The sequence below is a fragment of the Mchenga conophoros genome, linkage group LG3 (genome assembly GCF_057382185.1).
Source record: "Mchenga conophoros isolate Kocher_MC1m ecotype Shallow Benthic linkage group LG3, M_conophoros_male_GT1.1, whole genome shotgun sequence".
In the NCBI taxonomy this organism is placed as follows: domain Eukaryota; kingdom Metazoa; phylum Chordata; class Actinopteri; order Cichliformes; family Cichlidae; genus Mchenga; species Mchenga conophoros.
In genome coordinates, this window is record NC_140528.1 from 38513067 (window position 1) to 38539973 (window position 26907).

At 43.4% G+C, this 26907-nt stretch overlaps 2 protein-coding genes across 2 annotated transcripts in view; both read right to left on the bottom strand.

Moving 5' to 3' along the window:
- The window catches only part of LOC146578510 (hemicentin-2-like), an 871231-nt gene that overhangs the window by 791430 nt on the left and 52894 nt on the right, over nucleotides 1–26907 (bottom strand). The window lies entirely within an intron of this gene.
- LOC146578539 (uncharacterized) overlaps nucleotides 1–26907 on the bottom strand; it is a 63583-nt gene that overhangs the window by 30924 nt on the left and 5752 nt on the right. Inside the window, exons 2-3 of the mRNA XM_085268650.1 lie at nucleotides 23627–23736; nucleotides 21378–22036 (exon numbers count right to left, since the gene is read on the bottom strand). Of these exons, the coding sequence (XP_085124776.1) occupies nucleotides 21378–22036; nucleotides 23627–23644 (677 nt within the window). The 5' untranslated portion in view covers nucleotides 23645–23736. The remainder of the gene's footprint in view (nucleotides 1–21377; nucleotides 22037–23626; nucleotides 23737–26907) is intronic.

The following is a 26907-nucleotide window of genomic DNA, read 5'->3' on the forward strand; positions in this document are numbered from 1 at the left end:
AGATTCAGTATCTTCAGTCTTCAGTGGACACTCCATTTCTGGTACAAAACACCTGTAAAAGATGGTAGATTTAGGAGGTGACCCGACAACTTCAGCCTGTCAAACATATTAATGGAGCAGTGTGTTTAAAAAATATATATAATCTAATTAAGCATGCACTCAGTACCCTAAGAATTATTATGGTAGTTAAACACAGTGATAGTTGTATATCATATTATATCACTTCAAACAGAGACGATCCAGTAATGCTGCACTAATGAATTAGACTAACTATTCACTTTAGCTAAAGTTATTAAGTCAGCTAAAGAGTTGGGATGCTGTGTAAGACGTAAAGCTAAAATACAAAGGTTTGGACACCGTTTTGCATGTTTCCCTACTGTAGGGGTCTCTGCAAGCATACAGAGGGGGTACTCTGAGAGGGTCCAAGATGACAACTTTGGAATTCTACTAGAAACAGTTGATCATATTTGTTTGTCAAAGCTGAATTCAGGGCAAACTACGCTAAATTAGCGTTTTTAGCTAACAGCTACAATAAGCATAAAAGTTACCTTACGGCTATCATTTGTTAACATGACGCTTGTTCTTATACATGTAATACATTTATTACCAACCTGAGAGTTTATCCGCTGGTCATTCGACATGACGAATGACTTCTGAAGTCTTAATTCAGCTCAAGACGCTGTAGATTCCCGTCAGTAACACTCTCGGTCCGCCAGTAAAACGTAGTTCTATTAATCTGCGCTTGAACCGGAACCGGATGTAAGTTCCAAAAAACTGAATTTTGGAACTGAAATTGAATTGTAGAACTGAAACTGAATGGTGAGAAGTGAATCTGAAATTATTCGAGAGCTGAATTTTTAAAGGATAAAATGCAGTTTCAAAGCAAATCAATTCATTTTCAAACCATAAATTCAATTTCAAATTAGACTAATTCAAATTCAGTTTTCAAAAGCATTTATTCAAGTTACAATTCAGATTCAATCTGAGCAATTCAAATTCAAATTTAACTTATTCAAATTCAGTTTCTGATGGCACAGATTTCTGCCCATAGGCCTGGGAGTTCCCAGAGAGGTGGAGTCTAAGACCCGACCTGACATATAGACACAGACAAACAGGCACACACAGACACAAACATGCGTTCCCACCCTCATGCACACATATACAAACACTCAGCACTCACCCAACGTAAGGACTGACATAAATGGACATGTACACACAATCACACTCCCCAAACATACTCTACACCCCGGGTCCAGGTACCCTCGCCCCCAGAGGGGGAAACAGAACCCAGACCCAAGAGATGTTACCCTTCCCCCCGGGGTGGAGGCAAGCAGACCGTCCCAGGCTCTGCAGCAGCAGGGAGGCCAATCGGATAGCCAACAGCACATCAAGAAGGCTCAGGGCCTTCTTGATGTGCTGTTCTTCTGCATCCCTGGCCGCTGTGTCAGTGGGGATGGTTTTCGCTCTGTATTGTAGCGTCCTGATCCTGATGACATCCAGTTTGTGCTCCAGTGGATGATGAGAGTCAAACCTTAGATACTGATCCGTATGCGTAGGTTTACGGTCCACGTCAGCTTTTAGATGTTCCCCATTACTGATGGAAATGATGGTGGTCTTCGATCAGTGGGTTTTGGTTAGTGGTTGTTGATCAATGGTCATGAGAGCTTTGCATATTTATGATCAAGGAACTGACTTCCCAGCCCATTGTTGATTCAGTGGGCTGGTTTCAGTCATTATGCAAATGTACTGTTTATAAGATTTGGGGAAACCTGCAGTCAGCTGAGACTGAAGAAGTCACTTGGATGAGTGACGAAACGTTTCTCCCACAAAACGCTACGTCCAGATGAACAGATTCAACTTTTGGAGATTTACTTTGCTGGATGATTGAGAATGCATCAAGACGAAATATTGTTTGCTCTGGGTCTAAACAGAGTGTGTTGTGTGTGACGTCTTCTTTTGCGCATGTGGGCCGCTTTGAGGGTTCACACTAGAGCGCGTTTGCTGTCGCATTTTATTTATAGTGTGAACAAGCAGACAAAAAAATCAGATTTGATCAAAAAATCGGAATTAAGCATTAAGACCTGCAGTGTGAATGTAGCCTAATTATTTTCTCCCCTCTCTCTGTGGGCGCTGAGTCCAGTGTCAGCTTCAGAAATATTCCCCTCTGAAACCCCTTGGTGTGAGGAACTTGTTTAAAATAAAACTGCTCTTCTCTCTGGGCTGAACCTTGACAGTTTTAGACAGCTTAATTTAACCGCAGCTATTTTATCTCTCACATGAAACTTTGAAATCACTTATCAACCAAACAGATCATGCAAAAACAAGAACAGAGAGAGGGGAAAAAATGGTTTCAGACAAACACACACACACATGCGCACGCAGCAAAAATCATTACAGGACCAGTTGGAGTAGAAAGCTGAGAGACACATACTTACTAATCACACAGAACTGCTGAGGACCCAGTTCGCTCACAGATTTCAAAAGCCTTAGTGATTATTATCCAGCATTAGTATCTGAACCTGGAATCATTTCTATGGAAACTGAATTTTATGTAAACGTTAAATTTAATCTGATGCAATCAGGTTTAAACTCACGTTCTGTTATTCACTGAAAATACAGACATTTAGAACAAACTAAGACCATCTGTGGTAGAGGAAATGTCTGCTGTGACTGCATCACTCTGCTCAGCTTTGTTGTTATTCAGCCTCTGCATGTTTACCTCTGCAGGTGAGTTTTACCTGTTAGGAGATAAATGCCATTTCAATGATAGATAAAGACAAAGAAATTGAGTAGGATTATTTCATATTCATTCCGTTTGTCTGTGTGTGTGCAGGCAACATGAGCCTGCACACATTAATTTTGTGATAAGTTTATTGAAAATTCTCTGTGTGTAAGTACAGTTTAGTGCTGTCTGATCATCACTCTGATTGACTGCTGTAGGAGTGAACAGTGTTACTTTGACCTTTAACCTCGCTGCGCGGTGTTGTTTCCTCTTTTTCAGATCACAAAATCATCACAGCTGAGTCTGGACAGGACGTCACTCTGACATGTCAAGCTCAAGCTCACATCGTCATAGTTGTAGAGTGGAGCAGAACTGACCTGGAAGATGAAGAACTTGTCCTTTTATATCAGCATGGATGACTTGTTCCAGATTACCAGCATCCATCTTTTGAGAACCAGGTGGATCTGAAGGACAGACAGATAGCTGATGGAGACGTGTCTTTGATTTTGAAGTGAAGAATGTGAGACAAGATGATGCTGGAACATACGAGTGTCATGTCATCAAGAGAGCTGGAAAACCTTTGAAGCTCATCAATCTGAAAGTTGGTTCTCCAAGTGAGTGAGGAGTGTTCAGTGTGTTTGAGATCTTCGGCTCTTTTAGCTGCGCTGCCTTATTGCTCCTAAATAGCTCTGTTTTCACAATCACTGAGATCCTTCTATTTTAGCCTAGCTGTGAATGATCTGTATTGGTAGTGTCCCGATTCGAAATATTGAGGCAAGGAACAAACCAACACTGGCCCAGAAGAGTTCAGTCAAATGATGATTTATTGAGTACACGTGTGGGAAGATGTACAATTCAACTCATCAGCATAGATCTTCTCCAAACAACTCAATTCAACTCAATTGTAAGCGTGAATGCTGTTTTAACCTTCCATTGCTCCAAATCACCTTACACAATAGATTGTGAAGACATCGCGCTTCACAGAGCTTGAAACCTTCAATAGACTGAGAATCAACTCTTATGAGCACAACTACTGATGTGACGTTCTGTATCGAGGCTTCGAAGCTTGTGTCGAGTAATGGAGGGGGCGTTTCTGCGATGCGCGTATCGAGGCTTGCTTCATTTATGGGAGGAGCTGAAAATGATGACGTCCAAAGCCTCGCTGCCCGGCTGTACCACGTGACTGGTTCATGAAGTGGTTCGAACTTTGCCGCGAGATATGACAGCGATATAAACCCCTCAGACTTCATTCAAAATGTAGGTGTTTGATGGAGAGTTGCGGTTAGTGAGAGTTTGGAGACAGTTTGGAGGTTCATGAGAGTGAGGAGAGAAAGTCTGGAGAGAATGGAGCCAGCTAAGAAGAGGAGGATGTCCTCCCCTGTGTGGGAACATTTTGATCTTATTCCTCCCAACAAGGTATGTAAATTTCTACAGAAGATGTATTTTCATAATACTGATGGTGCAATAAAACCTATGTTAAGCTGTCTGTACTTTTGTACAAGGTGAAGTGTTTGCTATGTGCCAGGGAGCTGGGATATAACAACAACACCTCATCCATGCTTAGGCACTACAGAGCTTTGCATGAGAATAAGGAAAACACCGATTGTGGAGCAAGACCAGGTGAGCCATCAAATGCCATGATAATATAGCATGCAGTAATGTTACTAAATGATATAACAATATTATACAGCTATTATAAGTTACGTGTGTGATATTTATATTTGTGCTTTATCTTTATTGTCTTTCCTCAGGAGAACAATCTCAAATAGATGAAGACCTGGTTAGCATGGTGATTGAGGACTCCCAGCCATTTAGCATTGTGGAGGACAAAGGATTCAAAAGATTTGTTAAATCATTAAATCCTAGCTACGTTCTCCCCAATAAAGGTTATAAAAGCAGTGAAAATTTAGTTTTTACTGAATAAAATGTGAACAGGCAGGACTGAGGCTCAAAGCCTCAGTGTGTAGCTGTCCATACCTCAACGTTACAAAAGCACAACTACTGTCCACACCCCAACCACACCTCACCTCACAGTAAATGTTCATTTCCATTTTAAGCATTTCCAAATAATCATTTTCCATACTGCCAGTATAAATATACAGTGTACTGCCATCACTACAATATACATGTTTTACACACTCCTTTTGTTGTTGACATTTACAGGCTGTGTGCAAAAGGCCACACTCTTCAAATTCATGCCAACTAATATTTTTATGTCCAGTAGATGTCCTACTAGAGCAAATGAAGCTTTAAGAAGCTTTGCGCTGGGATGAACCAATTGGATGAAACGCTTCAGTGCTTCATGAAGCTTCATCTCCCCATCACTAAGCACAATATGCAAATGTGTGTATACAATGATTATGGCTGCACATGCAATAAAAATGTTAATCTGATGCCAGTAGCTGTGATAAACAGTTTAATGCAATTTAATGATAAAGTTATATCAGAATCATAATCGTGTTTATTGGCCAAGTATATGTGCAGACACATACAGTGAATTTGGTTCCGGTAGATGGTGGCTCTCAAGCACAGCAATGTAAATCTCACACACACACACACACACACACACACACACACACACACACACACACACACACACACACACACACACACACACACACACACACACACACGTCTATATATACACATTACACATACATACACAAAGCTGTGTAAACCAACTATAAATAACGAATCTAAACTTATATACATAAAATACAGAAATGAATGAGGTGGAATGAATACTACAAAATGTACATAAGGTGCAGCTGCAGTCTGGCAGTGGGAGCAGTGTGACAGGTCAACTGTTAAGAAGGGAGATGGCGAGGGGAAAGAAACTGTTCCTGTGTCGGGTGGTCCTGGTCTGCAGGCTTCTGTACTGTCTGCCAGAGGGCAGCAGATCAAAAAGTCTGTGTGCAGGGTGTGAGGAGTCTGTGATGATTTTCCCTGCCCGTTTCCTGGTTCTTGAGAGGTACAGATCCTGGATGGAGGGCAGGGGGGCGCTGATGATCCTTTCTGCTGCCCGTACAGTCCGCTGCAGTCTGCTCCTGTCCTGTTTAGTGGCTGCTCCATACCAGACTGTGAAGGAGGAGTACAGGACAGACTCAATGACCACAGTGTAGAACTGGATCAGCAGCTCCTGTGGAAGACTGTACTTCCCCAGTTGTCTCAGGAAGTACATCCTCTGCTGGGTCTTTTTGAGGATGGAGTTGATGTTGGTCTCCCACTTCAGGTCCTGGGAGATGGTTGTACCCAGGAACTTGAAGGTCTTCACAGTTGACACAGGGCTGTCTGATATGGTGAGGGGAAGCAGAGTTGAGGGATGTCTCCTGAAGTCCACTGTCATCTCTACAGTCTTAAGAGTGTTCAGCTCCAGATTGTGCTGACTGCACCAGAGTACCAGCCGCTCAACTGCAGACTCATCACCATCTTGAATGAGGCCAATGACAGTGGTGTCATCTGCAAACTTTAGGAGTTTGACAGCCGAGTTCTTGGAGGTGCAGTCGTTAGTGTAGAGGGAGAACAGTAGTGTTGAGAGCACACATCCTTGAGGGGCACCAATACTGAGGGACCAGGTTTCAGAGGTGATCTCCCCCAGCCTCACTTGTTGCTTTCTGTCTGTCAGGAAGCTGGTGATCCACTGACAGGTAGCTGGTGACACGCTGAGCTGGGAGAGTTTGGAGGAAAGAAGTTCAGGCACAATGGTGTTAAAAGCCGAACTAAAGTCCACAAACAGGACCCTGGCATAAGTTCCCAGACGGTCAAGGTGTTGCAGGATGTAATGCAGCCCCATGTTCACTGCATCATCCACCGACCTGTTTGCCCGGTAGGCAAACTGCAGAGGGTCCAGCTGGTGGCCTGTAATGTCTTTCAGATGGGCTAACACCAGTCGTTCGAAGGATTTCATGACCACAGACGTCAAGACGACAGGTCTGTAGTCATTCAGTCCTGTGATGGTGGGTTTCTTGGGAACAGGGATGATGGTGGAGCGTTTGAAGCAGGAGGGAACTTCACACAGCTCCAGGGATCTGTTGAAGATGCGAGTAAAGATGGGAGCCAGCTGTTCAGCACAGGTTTTGAGGCAGGAGGGTGAGACGCCGTCTGGTCCGGGGGCTTTCCTGGGCTTCTGTTTCTGGAATAGTCGGCTCACATCCTGAGTGTGTATTCTGAGTTTCAGGGAGGAGGAAAGGGGGGTGAGAGGTGTGGTGGAGGTCGTTGAGTCTGGATTGGAGAGGGTGGTGGTGTTCCTGCTTTGCTGCGTTAGTCCACTTCTTCACAGTTTTGACTACAGGCTTGGCACGTTTGAGTTTTTGCCTATAAACTGGAATAAGATGGACCATGCAATGATCAGAATGTCCCAAAGCTGCCCGGGGCACAGAGCGATAGGCATATTGTTAATGTACTAAAATAATTCCTTTATTCCCACTGTTAGCAGTGTTTGATTTAGTGTTTTGATAAAAGCCTATTTCTTGTGTGTATATTAGTGCTCAGAAGAACAGACATGTGGTTTAAAGCCTAGACAAAAAAAATCCTCCTCATCAACACTTTTTTGTTTGTCAGGGGACATTTGTTTTGTAATAATTGTTGTTCTTTTGATATGATTTGAAGCAGGCCATAGTTTATTTAACACAGTGGATGGTGCAGCAGAGATACCTGACTCAAAACAGGACACTCTTTCAGGGCCAGTGAATGTCACCTCTCCTCCAGCTACAGGTAGATATGAGCAGCACTTAGATGAATTTTTTGATTTTGCTCTGACAAATATTAACATTTTAGAAATTCAATTTCCTGATCCATTTTTGATCTTTTCTATCACTTTTCCCAATGTACCTGCAATTAATTCCAGATCCTTGTCTCTGTGTCGCTCCATGTACCTGGCCTGTACCACCACAGTCACTCTCTTTACAGTTTCCGCCCTGTGAAAGCTGTTCAAACCCCACCAAGGCTGACCGCTGGAATTGAAGCGATGGGACGAGGCGCGACCTCTCACACCGAACGCAGCATGGTTAACACCTTGGAGATGCTTACAGCTGCTGTGAAGACTCAAACTAACACCATTGAGCGTATGATGGGATACATCAGAGAGGGGCCTGCTCACAATGACACCCTTGAACGAAAGTTGGATCACATCGCAGAACGGATCGCTGCAGTCGTGGGGTCTCAGAATCAAAAGAATGACAACACCACGGAACAGAAGTTTGATACCATCATGGGGAGGCTCGCGGCTCTCCAACGCGAGATCGAGAGACCAGTGTCAGAGTGCTAAATTCGGAGCTGCTCGCATAAAGGAGAAATCAACAATATTCAACTCTTTTTCATTCAACGAAACAAACCCCTCCGACACAAAAGGGCGGTAGCTCTCATCAAAGCCTTCACTTCCCACTCCATTGCTAGGTGAAGTGGAAGCTGACATAGAACGAACGAAACCCACACTTTTCGGCTTCCTCACCGTGTTGGCCTGCTCCCTGCGCTGTAGTGATGGGCAAGCAGCAACGAGGTGCCCGATTTCATGACAATAAAAACATTTGCGATCTGACATAGGAATAGCAGCAGAACGTGTCTGGCGCTTAGGGGAAACCCTATAACTTCTGACAGGACGAGTTGAGGAAGTGTACTCACGGCGCTCTGTCGAAAGTGCAGCACGATGAGTTAACACAAACTCGTCGGCAAGGACCGCGGCTTTAGATGTTAACCCCACCTTCTGCTCATTAAGATACACCACAATGTTTTCAGGGAGACATGTCTTGAACTCTTCCAGCAGGATCAACTCCTTTAGCTGAGTAAAGTCCTCCGCATGACTGGCAGCCAACCACTTGTCAAATAAGACAGTTTTCTCACGTGCAAATTCCACAAACGTCTGACTATCAAACTTGCGACAGGCACGGCCTCCGGGACTAGTTCATAAGCCCGCAAAATAGTGGATTTGACAACCTCATAATCCAAGCTGTCAGCAATAGAAAGACTCGCAATGACCTCCTGCGCTCTTCCTATTAATTTGCATTGCAGCAACAGACTCCAGACGTCCTTTGGCCATTTTAAAGTGGTTGCGATGCGCTCAAAAGCAGTGAAATATGAGTCAACCTCTCCTTCCCTAAAAGGAGGTACCAAAACAATCTGTTTGCTAGCGTTAAACTGGTCTATGGTTGGAGTGTCGGGGAGTGTACTTACAGGAACGGGAGCAGCGTCACTCGCTCGAGAACGATCAAGCTCCATAGCTCGAATGCGGAGATGCATGAGCTCGACTTCCTTAGCCTTAGCCGCCAGCTCCACCTCCTTCAAGCGAAGGGCAAGCCTGAGATCCTCCGTCACCAAACCCGCCCCAACCTGGCCAGCCGGGTCAAATTCAGGAGACTGAACGGCGACAGGAGCTTCCGCCCCCGACGGCATCCGCCCCTTGGAAGGCTTCGGGACGGCCCCAGCAGCTTCCGCCCCCACTGCCGTCTCCAAACTCCCAGACCCACTTGGCGAGGTTTTCTGCCCCCCAAACACTCCCCTGTCCACCAGTCTCTCCACCAAACATTGTTTAATATCCGCCTTCTTAGCATTCAACGGAACATCCACCCTGAATAAATTAGCCACTACCAACAAATCTGCTTTTGTGCACCGCTCCAACTTTTCAATGGAGGGATGTTGTGCAAAATCATCCATGTCAAACGACATCACGAGCAAAGCAAAAAAGGAAAACACAACTCCGCAGACACCCAACCGCATCCGCGCACTCCAGAGCCGCAAAACTCGCGCACAACGTTTCCCCCCACCACAAACGCAAAAAGGAAACGAACCAATCACACGAACGAAAAGGGACAAGCCCCCATTTATGTTACGCCCCTAGTCTAGGCGTGTAGGGACAGACATAAGGTTGGAGGAGAGAGAGACAAATCCCCGCCCTGTTTCCCAAGCCAAACATCCAAACCAGTTGTGAGTAAAGAAAGGTGATTTTATTTAAGGACAAGAAGCATAGCTCCAGGGTGAGCCAAGGCCAAAATAATAAACAAAACCAACTAAGTCCCACCAGAAAAGACTAACTAAACCCTAGGAAAGAAAAAGAACAAACAAATGACAGAGCTATCCCTCGCTCCCTGACCAAGAAAAACAGGAGAAAACGATTCCAAAAGAAAAGGCAGCTCACCCCTTCCGCTTCAGCCCACGAGTGCCTAAGCTCTCAACTAATGCACTAGGAGCGGCTTTCACAATTCACACTCCCACAAATACACAAGATAAGCACAGGCTGGGAAAACCAGGGTCAGGAATGCGACGGCTGTCAGGCTACTCGCTCGTTCCACACTCTCTCTCTCTCTTCCCCTGGAGCTGTCAGAGCGACTTTTTGAATGTGGTCACCTGTTCCATGGTCCAATCAGCTGCTCACTACTCTTCATTAGGGGAGGGACCTGTAAAGAGTCTTAAACACAGTAAAGAGACACAGAACAAACAGCCCACACAGTGTTCTTATGGCCACAGCCGTAACAACACCACGGCGCCAGCTGCTCAGGCCCAAGGCTGGAGCCCATCCTAACAGCTCCCTGATAACGACTGTGCGATGACTATTCTTCCCATCCCATGCAAGGCCACCTGGGTTGGCTGGCAGACTGTTTACTTAGCCTGATAGAGCGAAGGACACTGTCTCAGCTGGACTCTGGACACGCACACACATACACTTACACTGATAAGCACGCACTCATCCCCCTCCCTTTCCAAACGCCTTCGATGCTTGTTTCCTGTGGGGGAAGACGGCGGGTCTGTGTGCCGTGCTGAAATGGTAGCGCTGTGTAGGACGACTGCTGTGTTACCCCCCACCCCTCTATCCAACCCCTGTGGCTTGTCACGTGCTCTAATGTTGTGATGTGGACATTAATGTGATCTCTGTGCAGAGGAGGTTTTTTTTTTATTCCTGTTCTCATGCTGTCCTCCCATAGGTGCCCAGCATGAGAAGAGGTCTCTTTTTTTCCTCTTGTACTTTTCCCATTGTTGTGTAATTTTTTCAGTGTTTTCTCTGTAACGCTGCCGATCTCCGACTGTATTCCCATGTGATGTCTTTGTTGTGTGTGTAAGTCGGGGGGAGGGGGGGGGGGGTCCTATTCCTCTGTGGGGAAACCTGCATATGGCCAATAAAGCATTCATTCAATTCAATTCAATAAGTGCACAGGGAACCAGGTTTGCTTGAGCCCAGGTCCCTGACAGTACCCTGCATGCTGGACGCTGTGCCGTACATCGACATGCAGGACCCTCCGTTGTGCTGACTTCCTGCTCGGGCAGAGCGGGTCCCTCCGGCGTCATTGCAGCTGCAGACGATTGAACAGATGGTAATGGTGGTGTAGACGACGGGACCGGCGTACCAGGCTGTGAATTTACCAGCTGTCCGGGCCGGTGAGCAGCCTTGATTGGAGGGAGGAGGTGGAGTTAATTAAGAAATGTGTAATACCCAAGGGGAAACCACAAAGCCACTTTCCCACAACGTGATGAACCTCTTCCCCGGGCATCTCCAGATAAATAAAATAGCTGCGGCTAAATAAATATTTACATGTAAACCAAATGAATGGCCTTTTTTATGTCTGTTTTTGTGATGTACCAAGATCTGAAAGTTTTATTTATTTATTTTAATGAGAAACTGAAGTATAGCAGAAAGCTTTGTGAGCTTCTCCTGGTAATATCCTAGTAATAGTAATAGTAAAAACTAAATTTTAAAGTGTCTTAATACATGCTCAATCAAGCAGTTAAGTAAATCTCCAAAAGCTGATTCTGTTCATCTGGATGTAACGTTTTCAGTGGGAGAAACATTTTGTCACTCATCCATGTGACTTCTTCAGTCTCAGTTGACTGCAGGATTCCCCAATCTTATAAACAGTACATTTGCATAATGACTGAAACCAGCCCACTGAAGTAACAATGATCTGGGAGGTCAGTTCCTTGATCATTAATATACAAATTCTCATGACCATTGAGAACAACCACTGACCAAAGCCCACTGACCAAAGCACACTGATCAATGGCCATGAGTACCATTCACAGAGAGTTGAAAGCCATTCCCCAACTCTCTGTGAATCGATGACACAAGGATCCAGGCCCACACAGACGGTGCGTAAATCATGGGAGGCCACATCACGGACAGGAACAGAGACACAGATGGGCGGTTTAGACAGGAATAGGATAGGAATCCGTGGGAGGAAGTTGTATCCCCATCTACAAGACCACACAAAGGAGGTATATGCTCTCTGCACTGGTATGTCATCCTTTAGGAGACACAGATGGGCCGTTTAGACAGGAATAGGATAGGAATCCATGGGAGGAAGTTGTATCCCCATCTACAAGACCGCACAAAGGAGGTATATGCTCTCTGCACTGGTATGTCATCCTTTAGGAGACACAGATGGGCTTTTTAGACAGGAATAGGATAGGAATCCGTGGGAGGACGTTGTATCCCCGTCTACAAGACCACGCAAAGGAGGTATATGCTCTCTTCACTGGTATGTCATCCTTTAGGTTTATCACCATTTTCAGATCAGAATTACAACCAATATTGTTCCCATCCCACTCAAAGACCCTGCACTCATCAAACAACATTCTCTGGACAATCTCTTTTTGTTCCTCTTCCAAATGATCAAGATTCACTGGCGGATACCACGACATTGGGAGAGGTCCAGCTGACTCCACCATTATCTTGCGAACTGTTATTGCAGGTGGGCACTCGCTTGAGGCCTCAACTTCCACAATACGTTCAACTGGCTGTAAGGTGCCCAGGGCCATCTTGCTTGTCAAGGTCATATCATGTTTGGTGTCATTACTTAGAGCAATGGTGATGTATGGGTTAGCTGGATTCTGTATTTCAACTAACCCCGTCAAGACATAGAACCGCTTTAGGGCCTGGTTGCCCTCATCATCCTCAAACAGCACTAAACAATCAAGCGGATTCATGGTTGATGGAACGGGGCACATTAACCAGGTGACCTGTTCAGGAGGGATAATCACATCCCTTTCAACTGTTCTCAAGTACCCTTGTGTAATGTTTGGCTCTACTGTCTGAATGAAGCTTCTGACCACCTCACCATTCTCAGGGGGAAGACAGATGGCATTACACAGCAAGGTAACAAGAGTAGGTATCAACTGCTCTAGTTGCTCCTCAACGATCTGTTCCAAGACATTGAAACCGATCAATGGTTTGTCCACAGGCAAGGTACTGACGAGGACCGGAATACTGACGGAGAGGCTGGGGTCTTCACTCCCCGGTAAGTTGATCATGATGGGTACCCAGCAATCAAATGATATGGTTTCCCCGTTGACTGCGCAAACTTTCAACTCATCAATTTCCTTGATGATTTCAGATAGAGGTTGCATGACTAAGTCAGGCAAGTATCAGTCTTTCCAATGTTTACTTATGATGCAAACTTGAGCACATGTGTCAAGTACTGCTTTCACTGCTAAGCCATTCAAATTGCAATGTATGAGAGCTTTCTTACTGATTAGCTTAGCAACTGCCCCACATTTAGTGTGGGGTGCCATAACACCAGATGTAGCGAGTGCCTCACCCTGCTGCTGGTTAACTACTTCTGATGTGACTGGCAAGGGGAGACTTGGTTTGCTACTGTTAAGGTTAGGTTGGGTCCCATATGAAGAGGACCCACTGCTTCAACCCTGTCACCCGGTAGAGAAACTGCTGTGGTGTCTCACTTTCATCTTTTCTGGCACACATTAATTCTTGAAAGAGTTCTGTACTATTTTTCTCTCTCAGGTGGGCATGGAGAAACCCCTTCAGTTCAAGTACAGTCAAATAGTCTTTATTGATTAACATATCTTTAAAAGTTCCAGGCCTTAATATCCTGAGCACTCCACAAACTATCTCTGCATCAGGGAAGCCTTCTCTGCGTCGACCTCTTGCTGACCCAGGCCCGCTGGACCCACCGTCTTAGCAACCATGGATCAGTCTCGGCTCCAACTTTCAGCTCGCATCAGCTCCCGTCCTGTCCCAGATGTCATTTTTGGATCAGTCTCAACTGCAAAGTGTCGACAATCCTGGACGAGCCCCCAAGATTTGTTACGGGTCCCAAGGATGAAGACCATGATGACAAATATGTTACCTGTAAAAGCAGGTGAAGAGCGGAGTAAGGAAGACACCATGTGTCTCTGTATTCCTCCAGATTGTGTCTGAGTCTGATATATTTTACACAAACAAATGCTATATAAACACTACCATGAGCTTTCAATATATAATTCAGCAGGTTCCTCATTCACATCAATTACATTTACTTATTTCACATCCTCAGTGAAATATACTCTCTTTACTGGTTCATTTTCTCTAATTAACATCTTCTTTCATAACAGTTACTTTCCTTACTCATATCAATAAACACATCACATTGTCTTCTACAGGGTCTTACTGGCTAAACAGTTCAATAACAGTGTCAGTTTTGGCCGGCGGTCATAGGTTCTGTCCAATAGTATGACGCAAGACTGGAGTAAAAGACATCCATGGATTGGCACTTTATTAATGAAGGAACATGATAGGAGCACAAGAACACTAACTATAACTAAACAAAATGGCTTCCTTTTGGGGTGGCTGTAGCTCAGGTGGCAGAGCAGGTCAGCCAGTAATCAGAAGGTTGGTGGTTCGATCCCAGGCTGCCTCCTGGCTGCATGCCAAATATCCTTGGGCAAGATACTAACTCCATGTTTGCCTACTGGTGGTGGTCAGAGGGCCTGGTGGCGCCTGTGTCCGGCAGCCTCGCCTCTGTCAGTGCGCCCCAGGGCAGCTGTGGCTACAATGTAGCTTGCCATCGCCTGTGTGTGTGAATGGGTGAATGACTGAATGTAGTGTAAAGCGCTTTGGGGTCCTATGGACTAGAAAAGCGCTATATAAATGCAGGCCATTTACCACTTTTGTACTCTTCCGGAATAGCCCAAGTATGGGGGTTAACTAATCAAAATGAAAACATAACCCTCCACACACACAAACATGCAATAACATTAAAGCACATCACAAACATATTCATATTTCCAACACGTACTATAAACAAACCAATAACATAAGCTTCACCCATTACTATATAAATTAAAACCCTCTTTATCCATACTCCCTAACCTGGCACACTGGTCTGCTCCAAGAGCCCTTAAACAGGTGATTAAGCTGCTTTCACTCTTATGCTCCACATCCTGCAAGAAGCAACCAGGACAGGTGAGTACCTTATTTAGGTTACTCACAAATGATTAACTGTAAACAGCTTTAACCTTGGCTCTTCTCTGACACAGGTAGGATGGCCAGTCCCACTGTCTCTTCACCTTTTAAAGCTGTCATTTTAGTTGTATGTCACATAAACCCAATAAAAGACTCCATAAGAACTCAAGTGTTTTTTCTTTATTACACTATTTTAAATTCCCAATCCAACAATTAATCACTAACAATACCAACCAGATAATGGAACCCCTGGTCTCCATTAAAAGCAGCAAAACAGTAAATATATGACTAGGGATGGATACCGGTATCCGGTGCCATCATGGCACCGTTTCTGACATAAACGGTAGTAACCAGACAGAAAAGCAGCGCACATTTCGGTGCTTTATTTCGGTGCTTTTTTTTCCTGACCTGTGATACACTTTAGATTCTAGCCAATCATTTTATGTTTCCGAGGATAGTAGGCGGGTCCAGGTACGTACCTTCTTTTAGATCAGAGCTACAGATTAAAAATGCCCAAGGCGAAGTGGTCAAAAGTCTGGCTGTACTTCACAGCAAAAGATGCAAACTCAGCAGCCTGCTACAAGTGCTTTAATCAGATACTGCAATACTGTCAAAGGAGGTAACACCTCAAATCTGATGAAACGCCTGGTGACGCATAGCGTTTTTTTAAAAGCCGAGAAATGCGCCGTATTTGATAGCTTGCTGAGACCTCACACCGTGTACATCTACTGCAGGTTTGGTGCCTGTTATCGGACCCGGAATTAGCAACATCCCCCAAAAACACGAAGAGTAGAGTCCTGGCCCCTAGCCCTGCCAGTGTAGCAGAAATGATGACGGACGAAGATGGCAGCAGCAGCCGTTCTTCTCTGCGTGAGTAGCTTAATGTTGTTCGTGTGTAATTCACGTTGAGTACGCTATCCATGTTATTACATTAATGCATGTAATGTGAACTAGCAAACATCATCATCATCATGAGTATAATTCCCTGGAAGCACAGGCAGACGCAAGTGGTTTTCTGTCACTGGTTTATTTGAAGACTTCTCTCCAAAGCTACCGTGAAAACTATACAGCATTAACAAAATAAAACTCGGCGTAAGACACAGCACTAAAAATAACACTGTACAACAAACACGATTGTGAGGAGAAAGTTGTTGGAAGGCAAAGAAACTTACAACTCAGATATCTATTTTTTACATGCGCACGGGCGGTCACTGCTCAACCGATGTGACACAGAAAAACCGCCCAGGGCATTCAGAACATCCTTTATTTACACTTAAAGCAAGTTTCCACAGCAGTAGGAGTGGCATGTATGGAACTGATAATTTTTCCTTAGAAGGAGAAAACCTTTCGCTTATCTGCTGAAAAAGGAGGTAACTTTGTATGTATAGAAATTCAGACATTCCCATAAAAGGAGGGGGAGAGAGAGAGAGAGAGCCAGCTTGTCTGTTAAAACAGGAGGTATGGTATCGTATGTCACCGCATTCCTCTACACATATGGCTTCAATCTCTCTTCCTGTGTTGGTTCCAATTCACAAGCTCTTCTTCCTTTAAATGAAGCTACAACTAAGCATAATCACAAAACTAAAAAATCTCTCATCAACGATAAATCAATAAATACCTCGTTGGCTGCATGCTGCAAAAAGGGAATTAGCTGCCATTCTTCTGAGGTTTCCTTTAACCGTTTAACTGTGTGGTACCTCACAGGGGTACCACAACAACATCATCCAGGTAGAAAACAGCATATGCAATTTGAGGAAGCAGCTACCGCTCCATGAGGTGCTAAAAAATGGCAGAGGCTTCAAATAAGCCAAACGGAAGTGTGACGAATTGGTACGAACCATACAGAGTGGAGAAGGCCGTTTTTGTCTTTGGACTCTGCAGACAAGGGAATCTGCCAGTAAGCGTTGGTTAAATCCAGCATCATAAAATAAGACAAGCAGTGCTTAACCAGTCCAGGTCAACTCAGGCATTGGACAAGCATCAAACCATGAGACCTTGTTCACTTTCTGATAATCATCACCAATGTTCCCTCTAAACTGCGCGTGTGCTCAATTGCGCACTGCTGGCACGGTCTCTGTGCAGAAAAAATCCGTGTTGCACATAAAATAAAATTCTAGTAAATAATAAAATTAGAGTAAATACGTTAACAATTCTGTTTTGCAGTGTTAGTCAGTAAGTGACTGGCTGCTCCAGTATGGGATTAGAACAATGGCACCTCATCCCATAGTCCAGCCAATCACGTGACTGAAATTCGTATATGCGCAGCTAATCAACGTCGTTGACAGGCTATGACAGCGTCCTTATGTGCCGAAACCGGTGTTTTTTTTTTTTTTTTTTAAGTGAAACCGGTGTTTTAGCGAGCAAAGTGGTGTGACTAATGTGGAATGAAGCCACGTTAATGACAACGTGTACAACCATTGGAGATGTGAGCAGGACAGATGGAACAAGTGACGTAAAAAGAGTGGACTTTATACCAGTTTTCAAATTGTGTTGATAGGCCACATAAAAAACAGAGTTGTGATTAAAAAAAAATCCAATGTTTGGTTTTCTTCCAGAATATTGTTGTTTATATTTACTGGGGGAAGAAATGGTAAAAACTGCATTTTATAAAGAAAACGTTATAAAGCACTCTCCGCCTGTGAGCAAAGACAAAACCAAAACACCCCACCCTTTCCCATTGGTCAAAAAATGTACCATGCCGACCAATCAAAACATGGCATTTGGTTGTTAAGAAACGGAAGTTGTTAAGAAGAGGAAAATTTAGGAGTGACGGCAGTGTTTTGAGATGTGAGAGATTTGCAACGTTTAGCGCAAATCTTGTATAGTTAGTGTGTAGTGTAGTCAATAGTTTTGTTGTGTGTGTCAGAACAATGAGGCGGCTGCTAAATGTTACAGGAGTGATACATCTCCTGTTGTCAGGCCTGCAGGTATCAGGCTTTTGATGTTCTCCTTTATCTCATAGTGGACAGAAATTATTTTTTGGAGAGGCACAAATAATTTGTGTGGCATCAGATTTGATGCAGAACACCTGATTGTTCTGTAAATAGTTTGAAATGTTTGTTTAAAAAAAATCCCTTAGCAGCATTTTTAGGTAAACAGCTGCAAAAATCTTTGTTGTTTGCAATACTCAGTAACTTTTTTGAAGAAGTAACTATATAATTAATTGCCCAGCATTGGTCTTTATATATTGTATTTTGCAGAGAGAGTTACAAAGTTTCAAAGTGGTGCTCCATGAGAGTCCTGTAGACGAGCAGCAGCACGATCCTGCATTGCAACTGCAAACCGCTGTTGCAATGCAGGAACATCTGCTTTATTGGAATGTGTGAGATGTTAACTACAATGACTCTTAAAAACACTGTCTCAAAGCTTCATGCCAACAGCATGTTTTTAAGAAAAATCAAACATATTTTCCTTCAAGATCATTTTTAGAGTTTTTAATGAGCTGCAGGATCCTTCTTCAGTGTGAGTTGAGAACAGCCAAGTCGCCTCCTGTGATAAACCTCCACATGTACCACTGAAAACAGTTAAATTAGTTTGAATCGGAAATAATGGGTCAAACTACTTGTTCTGAGACCATTTCTTTATTTTTCCACACCAAACTGTTTAATAAGATAAACTCTACACAGACTTAATCAAATATAACTAACACTTTAACAGTATCAGGATTTCATAATACAAACTTCAAATCAACAAGAAAACAGCTGCAGAACATGTGGATCAAAATTCATTAAAAAAAACAATATGTGGACTTCAAGGACTAAATACACTAAAGTGAAAGGAGGAGCAAAAAATAGAGGTTTAACAGAATTAGAATTACTGTTATTGTCGGGCTATAAGCCGCTACTTTTTGCACAAGCTTTGAACCCTGCGGCTTTTAGTCAGGTGCGGCTTTTCTATGGATTATCCATGATTTTTGTCATATCGTAAGACGATTTGTTTTGTTTGTTCCGCTGTTGTACGGGCACTAAGTTGCCTGGCGGAAGGGCATGTGATCAGACACACAGTATCAGGTTCAAGAGTGGTATGTTGGTCACATGTCCATCCGCCAGGCAACATAGTGCCGTACAAGTAGCGTGAAAAACAAACTTCAAAGTAGCGCTACACGTTCAGCGGGAGTCGTGGGTGATGTGCGGCAATAAACTTGCGAAAAGCAAGTTATGCTCAACTCCACCGGTGGAATCTGACAGCGTGGAAAAGTGTGAAAACATCCATGATCACCAACGGATTTCGAAGGGCTGGACTGCTGCATGATGGAGAGGAGGACACCACGGCCCTTCTGAGGGTGTTCGACACCGACACTGACAACGAGGATTTGTTTAGTTTTGAAAGTGACAACGAAGGAAAGGAGCTGAGAGTGGATGATGAAGCCATCCTGAGCCTGTTCGTTTCCGACACTGGAGAAGAGGACTTTGGTGGTTTTAGTGCGCAGGAAGATGGTGGTGAATGACTGACTTTTCTTCTTGTTAAAGCCGTTCCTGACAATTCCCTTTGTGCATATTCTCTTACATATGATAAGTCAACATTGAAACACCTGCGGCTTTTAGTCAGGTGCGGCTAATGTATGTACAAAACAGGATTTTCCCCTGATTTTAGCTTGTGCAGCTAATATTCAGGTGCGCTTTGTAGTCCAGGAAATACGGTAAGTAAAAGTAGTCACCTGTGATCTTTAAAATGGTTCTGATGTGTGCTGCTGTTTTTAACTTTCAACATTTCTTTGCTGCCACTGTGAATAAGATTGTGTTCTTTGCTTAATTGAATAAAGGTTACACAGCCTCACTGGTTCATCTTCTGGTACAAACTGGTATTACATGGAAGTACAGCCCAAAACCAGTTCAGCTTGAGTTTCTTTTTTTTCTGGACATAAAGTCACGGCAGGTGTTTTTTCAAAGCTGGTGTACAGATTTAGTTCATTTGTGAGGTTTTAAGAGAAACTGCTGTGAAAATATTTGTAGTTTGGGAGAAAATGATTTAAGAGAAGATTTTACCTCAGCAAAAGATTAAATATGAATGAAGGATTGAAATGGCATATGCATATCTATACATGCAGCTTCCTAAATGTAACATTCAGAATTATTCACTGCAGCTCCAGAAATCAGAGCTACCTCATCAGATCCAAGTGTGGCATCAGCTGACACTCTTTACAGGAGATTCCATCTGAACTCTGTGGAGCCTGATCTCAAGGTTTTTAAGTCTGACCCTGAAACCAGAAGAGGATCTTTCTCTCTCTTCAGATTCATTGTGATCCAGTGATTTCAGTCCTGCATGATCAGGCTGGTGTTTGCACAGAGCAGATAATGAAGTGAAGGTTTTTGCACATTGGTAACAGTGAAACAGTTTATTTACAGTGTGAAATCGTTTGTGTTCGGAGTATGAACTGAGATTCCTGAAGCTCTTGTCACACTGGTCACAGCTGAAGTTCACTTCCATGTGTGTACGTTCATGTTTGTTACTATGACCTGATTGTGAGAAGCTTTTGTCACAGTGTCTGCACTTGTATGGTGTCCCTCCTGCAGTGGTGAAGGATGACCCACACTGGTCACAGATGTGCTTTTTGACCACACTGTGGAAGAGGTCATGTATTTTTATAGTATTTGGTGTGTGGAAGCCTCTCCCACATTCTTTGCAGTAGTTCATTTTGGCACACGTTGATGTGCTTTTAGGTCCCGTTCGTGATTGGAGGTTTTTCCACAAAGGTCAAAGAGAAACGCTTTCCCATGTTCTTTGCTCCACTCCTAAACAAAGACATTGTAAATCAGGGAATACCTTCAATGTTTTTATCCTGAACGTCGCCTGAAACAAAGAGCATCTCTGCCAACGTCCAATTACATTTTACTGTTTACATTACAACACTCAGCTTACTGAGTGAAAATAAGTCGTCATTTTTCCAAACAGTTCATTCAGTATAACTCCATAAGTTTACTGATCATATTTGTTCCAAACAATCAGGTTAAAATTACAAGATAAAAAATCAATACATCCTCACAGTAACTGCACTTCTAGAGTTACTTTCTGGTGTGGATCTGTTGGTGGCTTTTCAGCTGATTTGGAGCTTTAAAAGTCTTCTCACACAGGTCACATTTATAAGGTCTCTCCTCAGTGTGTTGTTGTAACTGTGCATCTGTTGCAAACAGTTTCCCACACTGATCACAGCAGGAAACATCAATTCCAGTGTGAATCCGTAGGTGAATATTCTGGTACTGTTTGTCACTGAAACTTTTTCCACAAAAGTCGCAGCTCTACGCCTTAATTCCAGAGTGGGTAACTAGATGCCTGTGTAAGTCGCTATTTAGAGCAAAAGCCTTACCACACAACTCACAGTTGTGTCCTTTAAATCCACTGTGGATGAGTTGGTGTTTTTTTAAGCTTCCAGCCTGGGTAAAAGACTTTCCACACAACTCACAGTTGTAAGGTTTAAATCCACTGTGGATGAGTTGGTGTCTTTTTAAGTTTCCACCGTCGGTAAAAGACTTTCCACACAAGTCACAGCTGTACGCTTTAACTCCACTGTGGATGAGTTGGTGTGTTTTTAAGTTTACAGCCTGGGTAAAAGACTTTCCACACAACTCACAGCTGTAAGGTTTAAATCCACTGTGGATGAGTTGGTGTCTTTTTAAGTTTCCACCCCCGGTAAAAGACTTTCCACACAAGTCACAGCTGTACGGGTTAACTCCACTGTGGATGAGTTGGTGTCTTTTTAAGCTTACAGCCTGGGTAAAAGACTTTCCACAGAAGTCACAGCTGTAAGGTTTAACTCCACTGTGGATGAGTTGGTGTTTTTTCAAGTGTCCAGCCAGGGTAAAAGACTTTCCACACGAGTCACAGCTGTAAGGTTTAACTCCACTGTGGATGACTTGGTGTCTTTTTAAGTCTCCAGCCTGGGTAAAAGACTTTCCACAGAAGTCACAGCTGTAAGGTTTAACTCCAGTGTGGATGAGTTGGTGTCTTTTTAAGTTTCCACCCCCGGTAAAAGACTTTCCACACAAGTAACAGCTGTAAGGTTTAACTCCACTGTGGATGAGTTGGTGTCTTTTTAAGTCTCCAGCCTGGGTAAAATACTTCCCACACTCATCACAGCTGTAGGTTTTCTCTCCTTTTCTTCTGTGAGGTTTGTCGGCCTCCTGAGAGCGCTGACTTCTCGCTCCATGTTGGTCCTGCAGTGACAGAGATACAAACAGAGGCAGTGAGTGAAATGCAGTCGTGGAACAAACTGAAACTCCCTCCATTAGTGGAATCAAACATGTCAACAAACACATTGTTGGTGTGTTTCCACCACCTTCTGGTGACAGTATCACATTACAATGATATGCTACAATGAGAGTTGTAATGAAAATGACATTATTGAAGAAATATTGATCAGCAGAGAAAATCCTTTACGCATAAGAAATTTCAAGTTCAACTGATGATATTGTTGTTTCAAGGTGTGCTTATAAAATATGATCTTTGTATTTTCTTGTAACTTCTGTGGTTTTCGGTTGTGAATGTAGATTCTGTATATATGGAGGAGCCCAGGATGCAAAAGATAAAGCTGCTGTTAACATGTTTTTAAAAACACACCAGCTGTGCACACAGTTGGAGCAATATTGTAACTAGGGATGCAACGATACCCATTTTTCCAAACCGATACGATACCGATACTTGGATCTGAGTACTTGCAGATATTGAGTACAAAAACCGATACTTCAACCACACACAAGTTAAACTTAACCAGTAGTAAAGAAACGACCCCAGACAACTCTTTAACACAAACGAAACGTTTACTGAACACATCACAACGCATCCCTTTTTAAACTCAAATAATATTCCAATTCCTTAACCAAATGAAATACACTGTACTGTATAAATGAAATAATTCCCTTTCAAATTATATTACACAACCCAACTTATGTTATCACCTTTTGGTAAGTGACTCACTAATATACACTCCAAAACACGTTATATAAATCCACTAAACACACAATATTCACACATGGGCCTCACACACACTCACATTCACACTTGTTGCAGGCCTGTTTCTGCTCACGCCAGATGATGGAGAAAAATCCTCTTCTCCCCAGTAAGAGCACAAAAGTCTGACTTACAGTTCCGTTGCTCGGTAGGTCACCGTTCACCAGTCCCACACTAAATCCACTCCACGGTGGTGCGACCGTTGAAACAAAAAGTCACTTCACCCACACTCTGTTGCGAAGCTCTCACACGGTTAGCTTTCTAGTCACACACTCTTTTGTGCTAGTTAACCTCAGTAAAACTAGCCCAGTCTCTCACTTTGGTTCAGCTAACCTCGTGCATCTCTCTATGCCGTTCTCTTCTCCTCCTCCATTGCAACAGATACACAGGTCCCGTTTTATGCTACCTTCACGGGCCTCCAGAAAATTAGAACTCTGAACAATATTTAAACTCCATTCAGAGTTACATACCATAAAATAATACTTTATGATTAACATAACAGTTTGATTGCTCTAATTACCTGTATTTACCTTGTGACATATTACAGGGCAAATTACATTCTGGGTACAGTTACATCACATAACATCAACTGTGAACACCTTATGTTACCGTGGCGTTTAAGTCCATGGGAATTATGAGTATCTACTCCCAAATTCCCATCCGGGCTATATTATTATCGGTTCATGGTATCGCTTAACTTTTACAAGTATGAGTACACACACATTTTACAGTATCGGCCCCGATACCCAATACCAGTATCGGTGCATCCCTAATTGTAACTGTGATATTTTTCTCACCTTTTGTGTTGAAGTCATTGATTGTTTCCTCTGTAGTGGCTGAGCTGAGTCCAAATGGATGAAATTGTTCCTCCGTTGCACCACCAGACTCTTCTCCTCCTGTTAATCACCTGGGGGACACACACACACAGCAGGATTTGTAAAAAGAGTTTTGATAAACACAATGCTGGACAGCAATGCTGTCATGTACACAAATACAGTGGGGCAAAAAAGTATTTACCGTATTTTCACGACCATAAGGCGCACTTAAAAGTCTTAGATTTTCTTCAAAAAGTACGGCGCGCCCTATAGCGCAGTGCGCCCTTTGTGTTGTAAGGAGGACGTAGTAGAGAACACCATGAGAACGCTAAAGGGTGAAGTGTGTGCGTTGACTTTATTGCACATACCTGTATAAAAGAACAGGCATGTGCGTTATGCAGGACACCGTTGTTTTAACAACCCTGAAAATGGCAAAGAGACACGCTTATGAAGCACAGTTTAAACTGAAGGCCATCAGCTACGCGGAGGAACATGGAAATCGAGCAGCGGCGAGAGAATTTAAGATTAATGAATCGATGGGTCGCAAGTGGAGGAAGCTGGAAAACAAGCTCCGACAGGTCAAGAATACGCAGCTGAGTTTCCGCGGACATAAGGCGATCATCGAGCAAAGAACGAGCGGGAGAAGCTTTTCGACGGTCACCATTCGGCTAAAAGCAGTTTCACTTTCACTTTTTATGAAACGGTGCCATTTTTCCATCTGGACCAGGACTACGGTAGCGCAGCAACTTCCACCGGATTATAAGGAAAAGCTGGCCATCGTCCGCTCCTACTGCAGCAAACACATCGGCGACAAACACATCCAGCGATGGATGACTGATGGAGACCACAGTTTCACCAAGAGTGGAAGGCAGCGCCGGGCGAGTTACGCCACAATTTGCCAATGGATTGTAGATGCTTGGGCTAAGATGGCTGCTGGCACTGTTGTTCGAGCTTTCGCAAAAGCCGGCATCATTTCCGAGGAGCCGCACGGCACGGAAAGTAAACCTGGCATGTTTGATGGAGATTTAGCGCAGCTGTTCAATTCAGACACAGAGGATGAGGACTTCGATGGGTTTGATTGATGATAAAAATGTGAGTACCAAACTTTGTTTTGCTCCTGCTTTATTTTTAAATACGCACACTTGTATGCTTGTGTGTTGTTGATGATGACGATTACTGGTAATAAAAATGTGAGTAAGGTACCGAACTCAGGTTTGCTCCCGCTTTATTTTTAAATACGCATACAGTACTTGTATGCGCCCTATGATCCAGTGCGCCTTATGTGTGTGTTAAATACAGTAATGGCACACATAACTGAGACTGCGCCTTTTAGCACAGTGCGTCTTATGGTCGTGAAAATACGGTAGTCAGCCACCGATTGTGCAAGTTCCCCCATTTAAAATGATGGCAGAGGTCAGTAATTTGCACCAGAGGTACACTTCAACTGTGTGAGACAGAATGTGAAAAATAAATCCATGAATTCACATGGTAGGATTTGTAAAGAATTTATTCGTAAATCAGGGTGGAAAATAAGTATTTGGTCACCTCAAACAAGGAAAATCTCTGGCTCTCACAGACCTGTAACGTCTTCTGTAAGACGCTTTTCTGTCCCCCACTCGTTACCTGTATGAATGGCACCTGTTTGAACTCATCATCTGTATAAAAGACACCTGTCCACAGCCTCAAACAGTCAGACTCCAAACTCCGCCATGGCCAAGACCAAAGAGCTTCTCTGGTGTCCTGGATTACCTGACAGGAAGACCACAATATGTACGTCTCCCACAGTGTGTGTCTGACAAGGTGATCAGCAACACAGGGGCACCACAGGGGACTGTCCTCTCCCCCTTCCTCTTCACCCTCTACACCACAGACTTCAGCCACTGCACAGAGACCTGCCATCTTCAGAAGTTTTCTGATGACTCTGCGGTGGTTGGATGCATCAGCAGGGATGATGAGACAGAGTACCGGGCTGTGGTCGACTCCTTTGTCACGTGGTGTGAGCAGAATCATCTGCAGCTCAACGTGGCAAAGACCAAGGAACTGATCGTGGACTTCAGGAAGACCAGGAAACACTTGACCCCTGTTTCAATCCAGGGGGTCAGTGTTGACACCCTCAAGGTGGTGTCGGAGAGGCGGATGCTGTCCAAGATAAAGACTATGTTGGATAACACCTCCCACCCACTCCATGACATGCTGGTCAGTCACAGGAGCACGTTCAGTGAGAGACTGAGATTACCGAAAAGCACCACTGAACGACACAGGAAATCATTCCTGCCTGTGGCCATCTCCCTGTACAACGCATCCACTTAACACACTGTTTGCTACAACTACACATGTTTCTTTTCTTTTCTTTTCCAACTATTTATTTATGAGTGACGTATGTATGTGTATATATGTATATATTGTACTATTCTTAGTTAGTGTATTGTCTGTCTTGTCTTAATGTTGGTTTAAAATGGAGCACTGTAACAAAAAATAATTTCCCCCAGGGATTAATAAAGTATTCTGATTCTGATTCTGATTACCTGTATACAGGAGTGTTAGTCAAGGAAGCTGCACAGGACTGGAAACCTGAGACGAGGGAACACTAAGCAGACGTGTTCCGTTTGCTTTCATTCAATATATTGAATTAAATCTATCCCAAAAAAGTCAATGTGAATTGTTACCTCAGATTTATTGGGTAAATTCTATAGATTAATTCTCTACAGTGTACTTAGACCTTCAGTTATGTTTTCTTTTCTCATTATTCATCACAATTTAACATTTAAAAAGTTTTAACAGATCTAATTTTATTTTCTTCTTCTCTATTATAAAAAATGTGTATGTATTTAAGAATGTTACCTGTGTGAGAGGCAGTGTGAGTAAAGATCCAACAGGTGGCAGCAGAGAAGTTAACTCATCCTCCACCAAAACAATGTTTCCACATGTTTTTTTATGTGTAATGTGTTTACCTATGTGGTATAAGTACTTACAGACTGTAGTATAGTACTGTAGAACTAATATTTTTATAAAAGACAAATATTACCAGTGTTCTAAGTATATTTATGACTTTAGTTGTACCTGCATTAACTCAGTCCTTTTTGGCCACTTAAAAATGTCTTTATGGTTACATTTATGTCATTTCTATGCCGTTGGGCAGATCACTCTTTAAAAATGCAGTTTTGATGCCAATAAGACTTTTTAAAAAAATATATAAGTAAAGGAATCCGAGCTTTAGGCGGGGACGCTCTATACTTGTAAATGCTGTTAAAATGTTCTGTGTG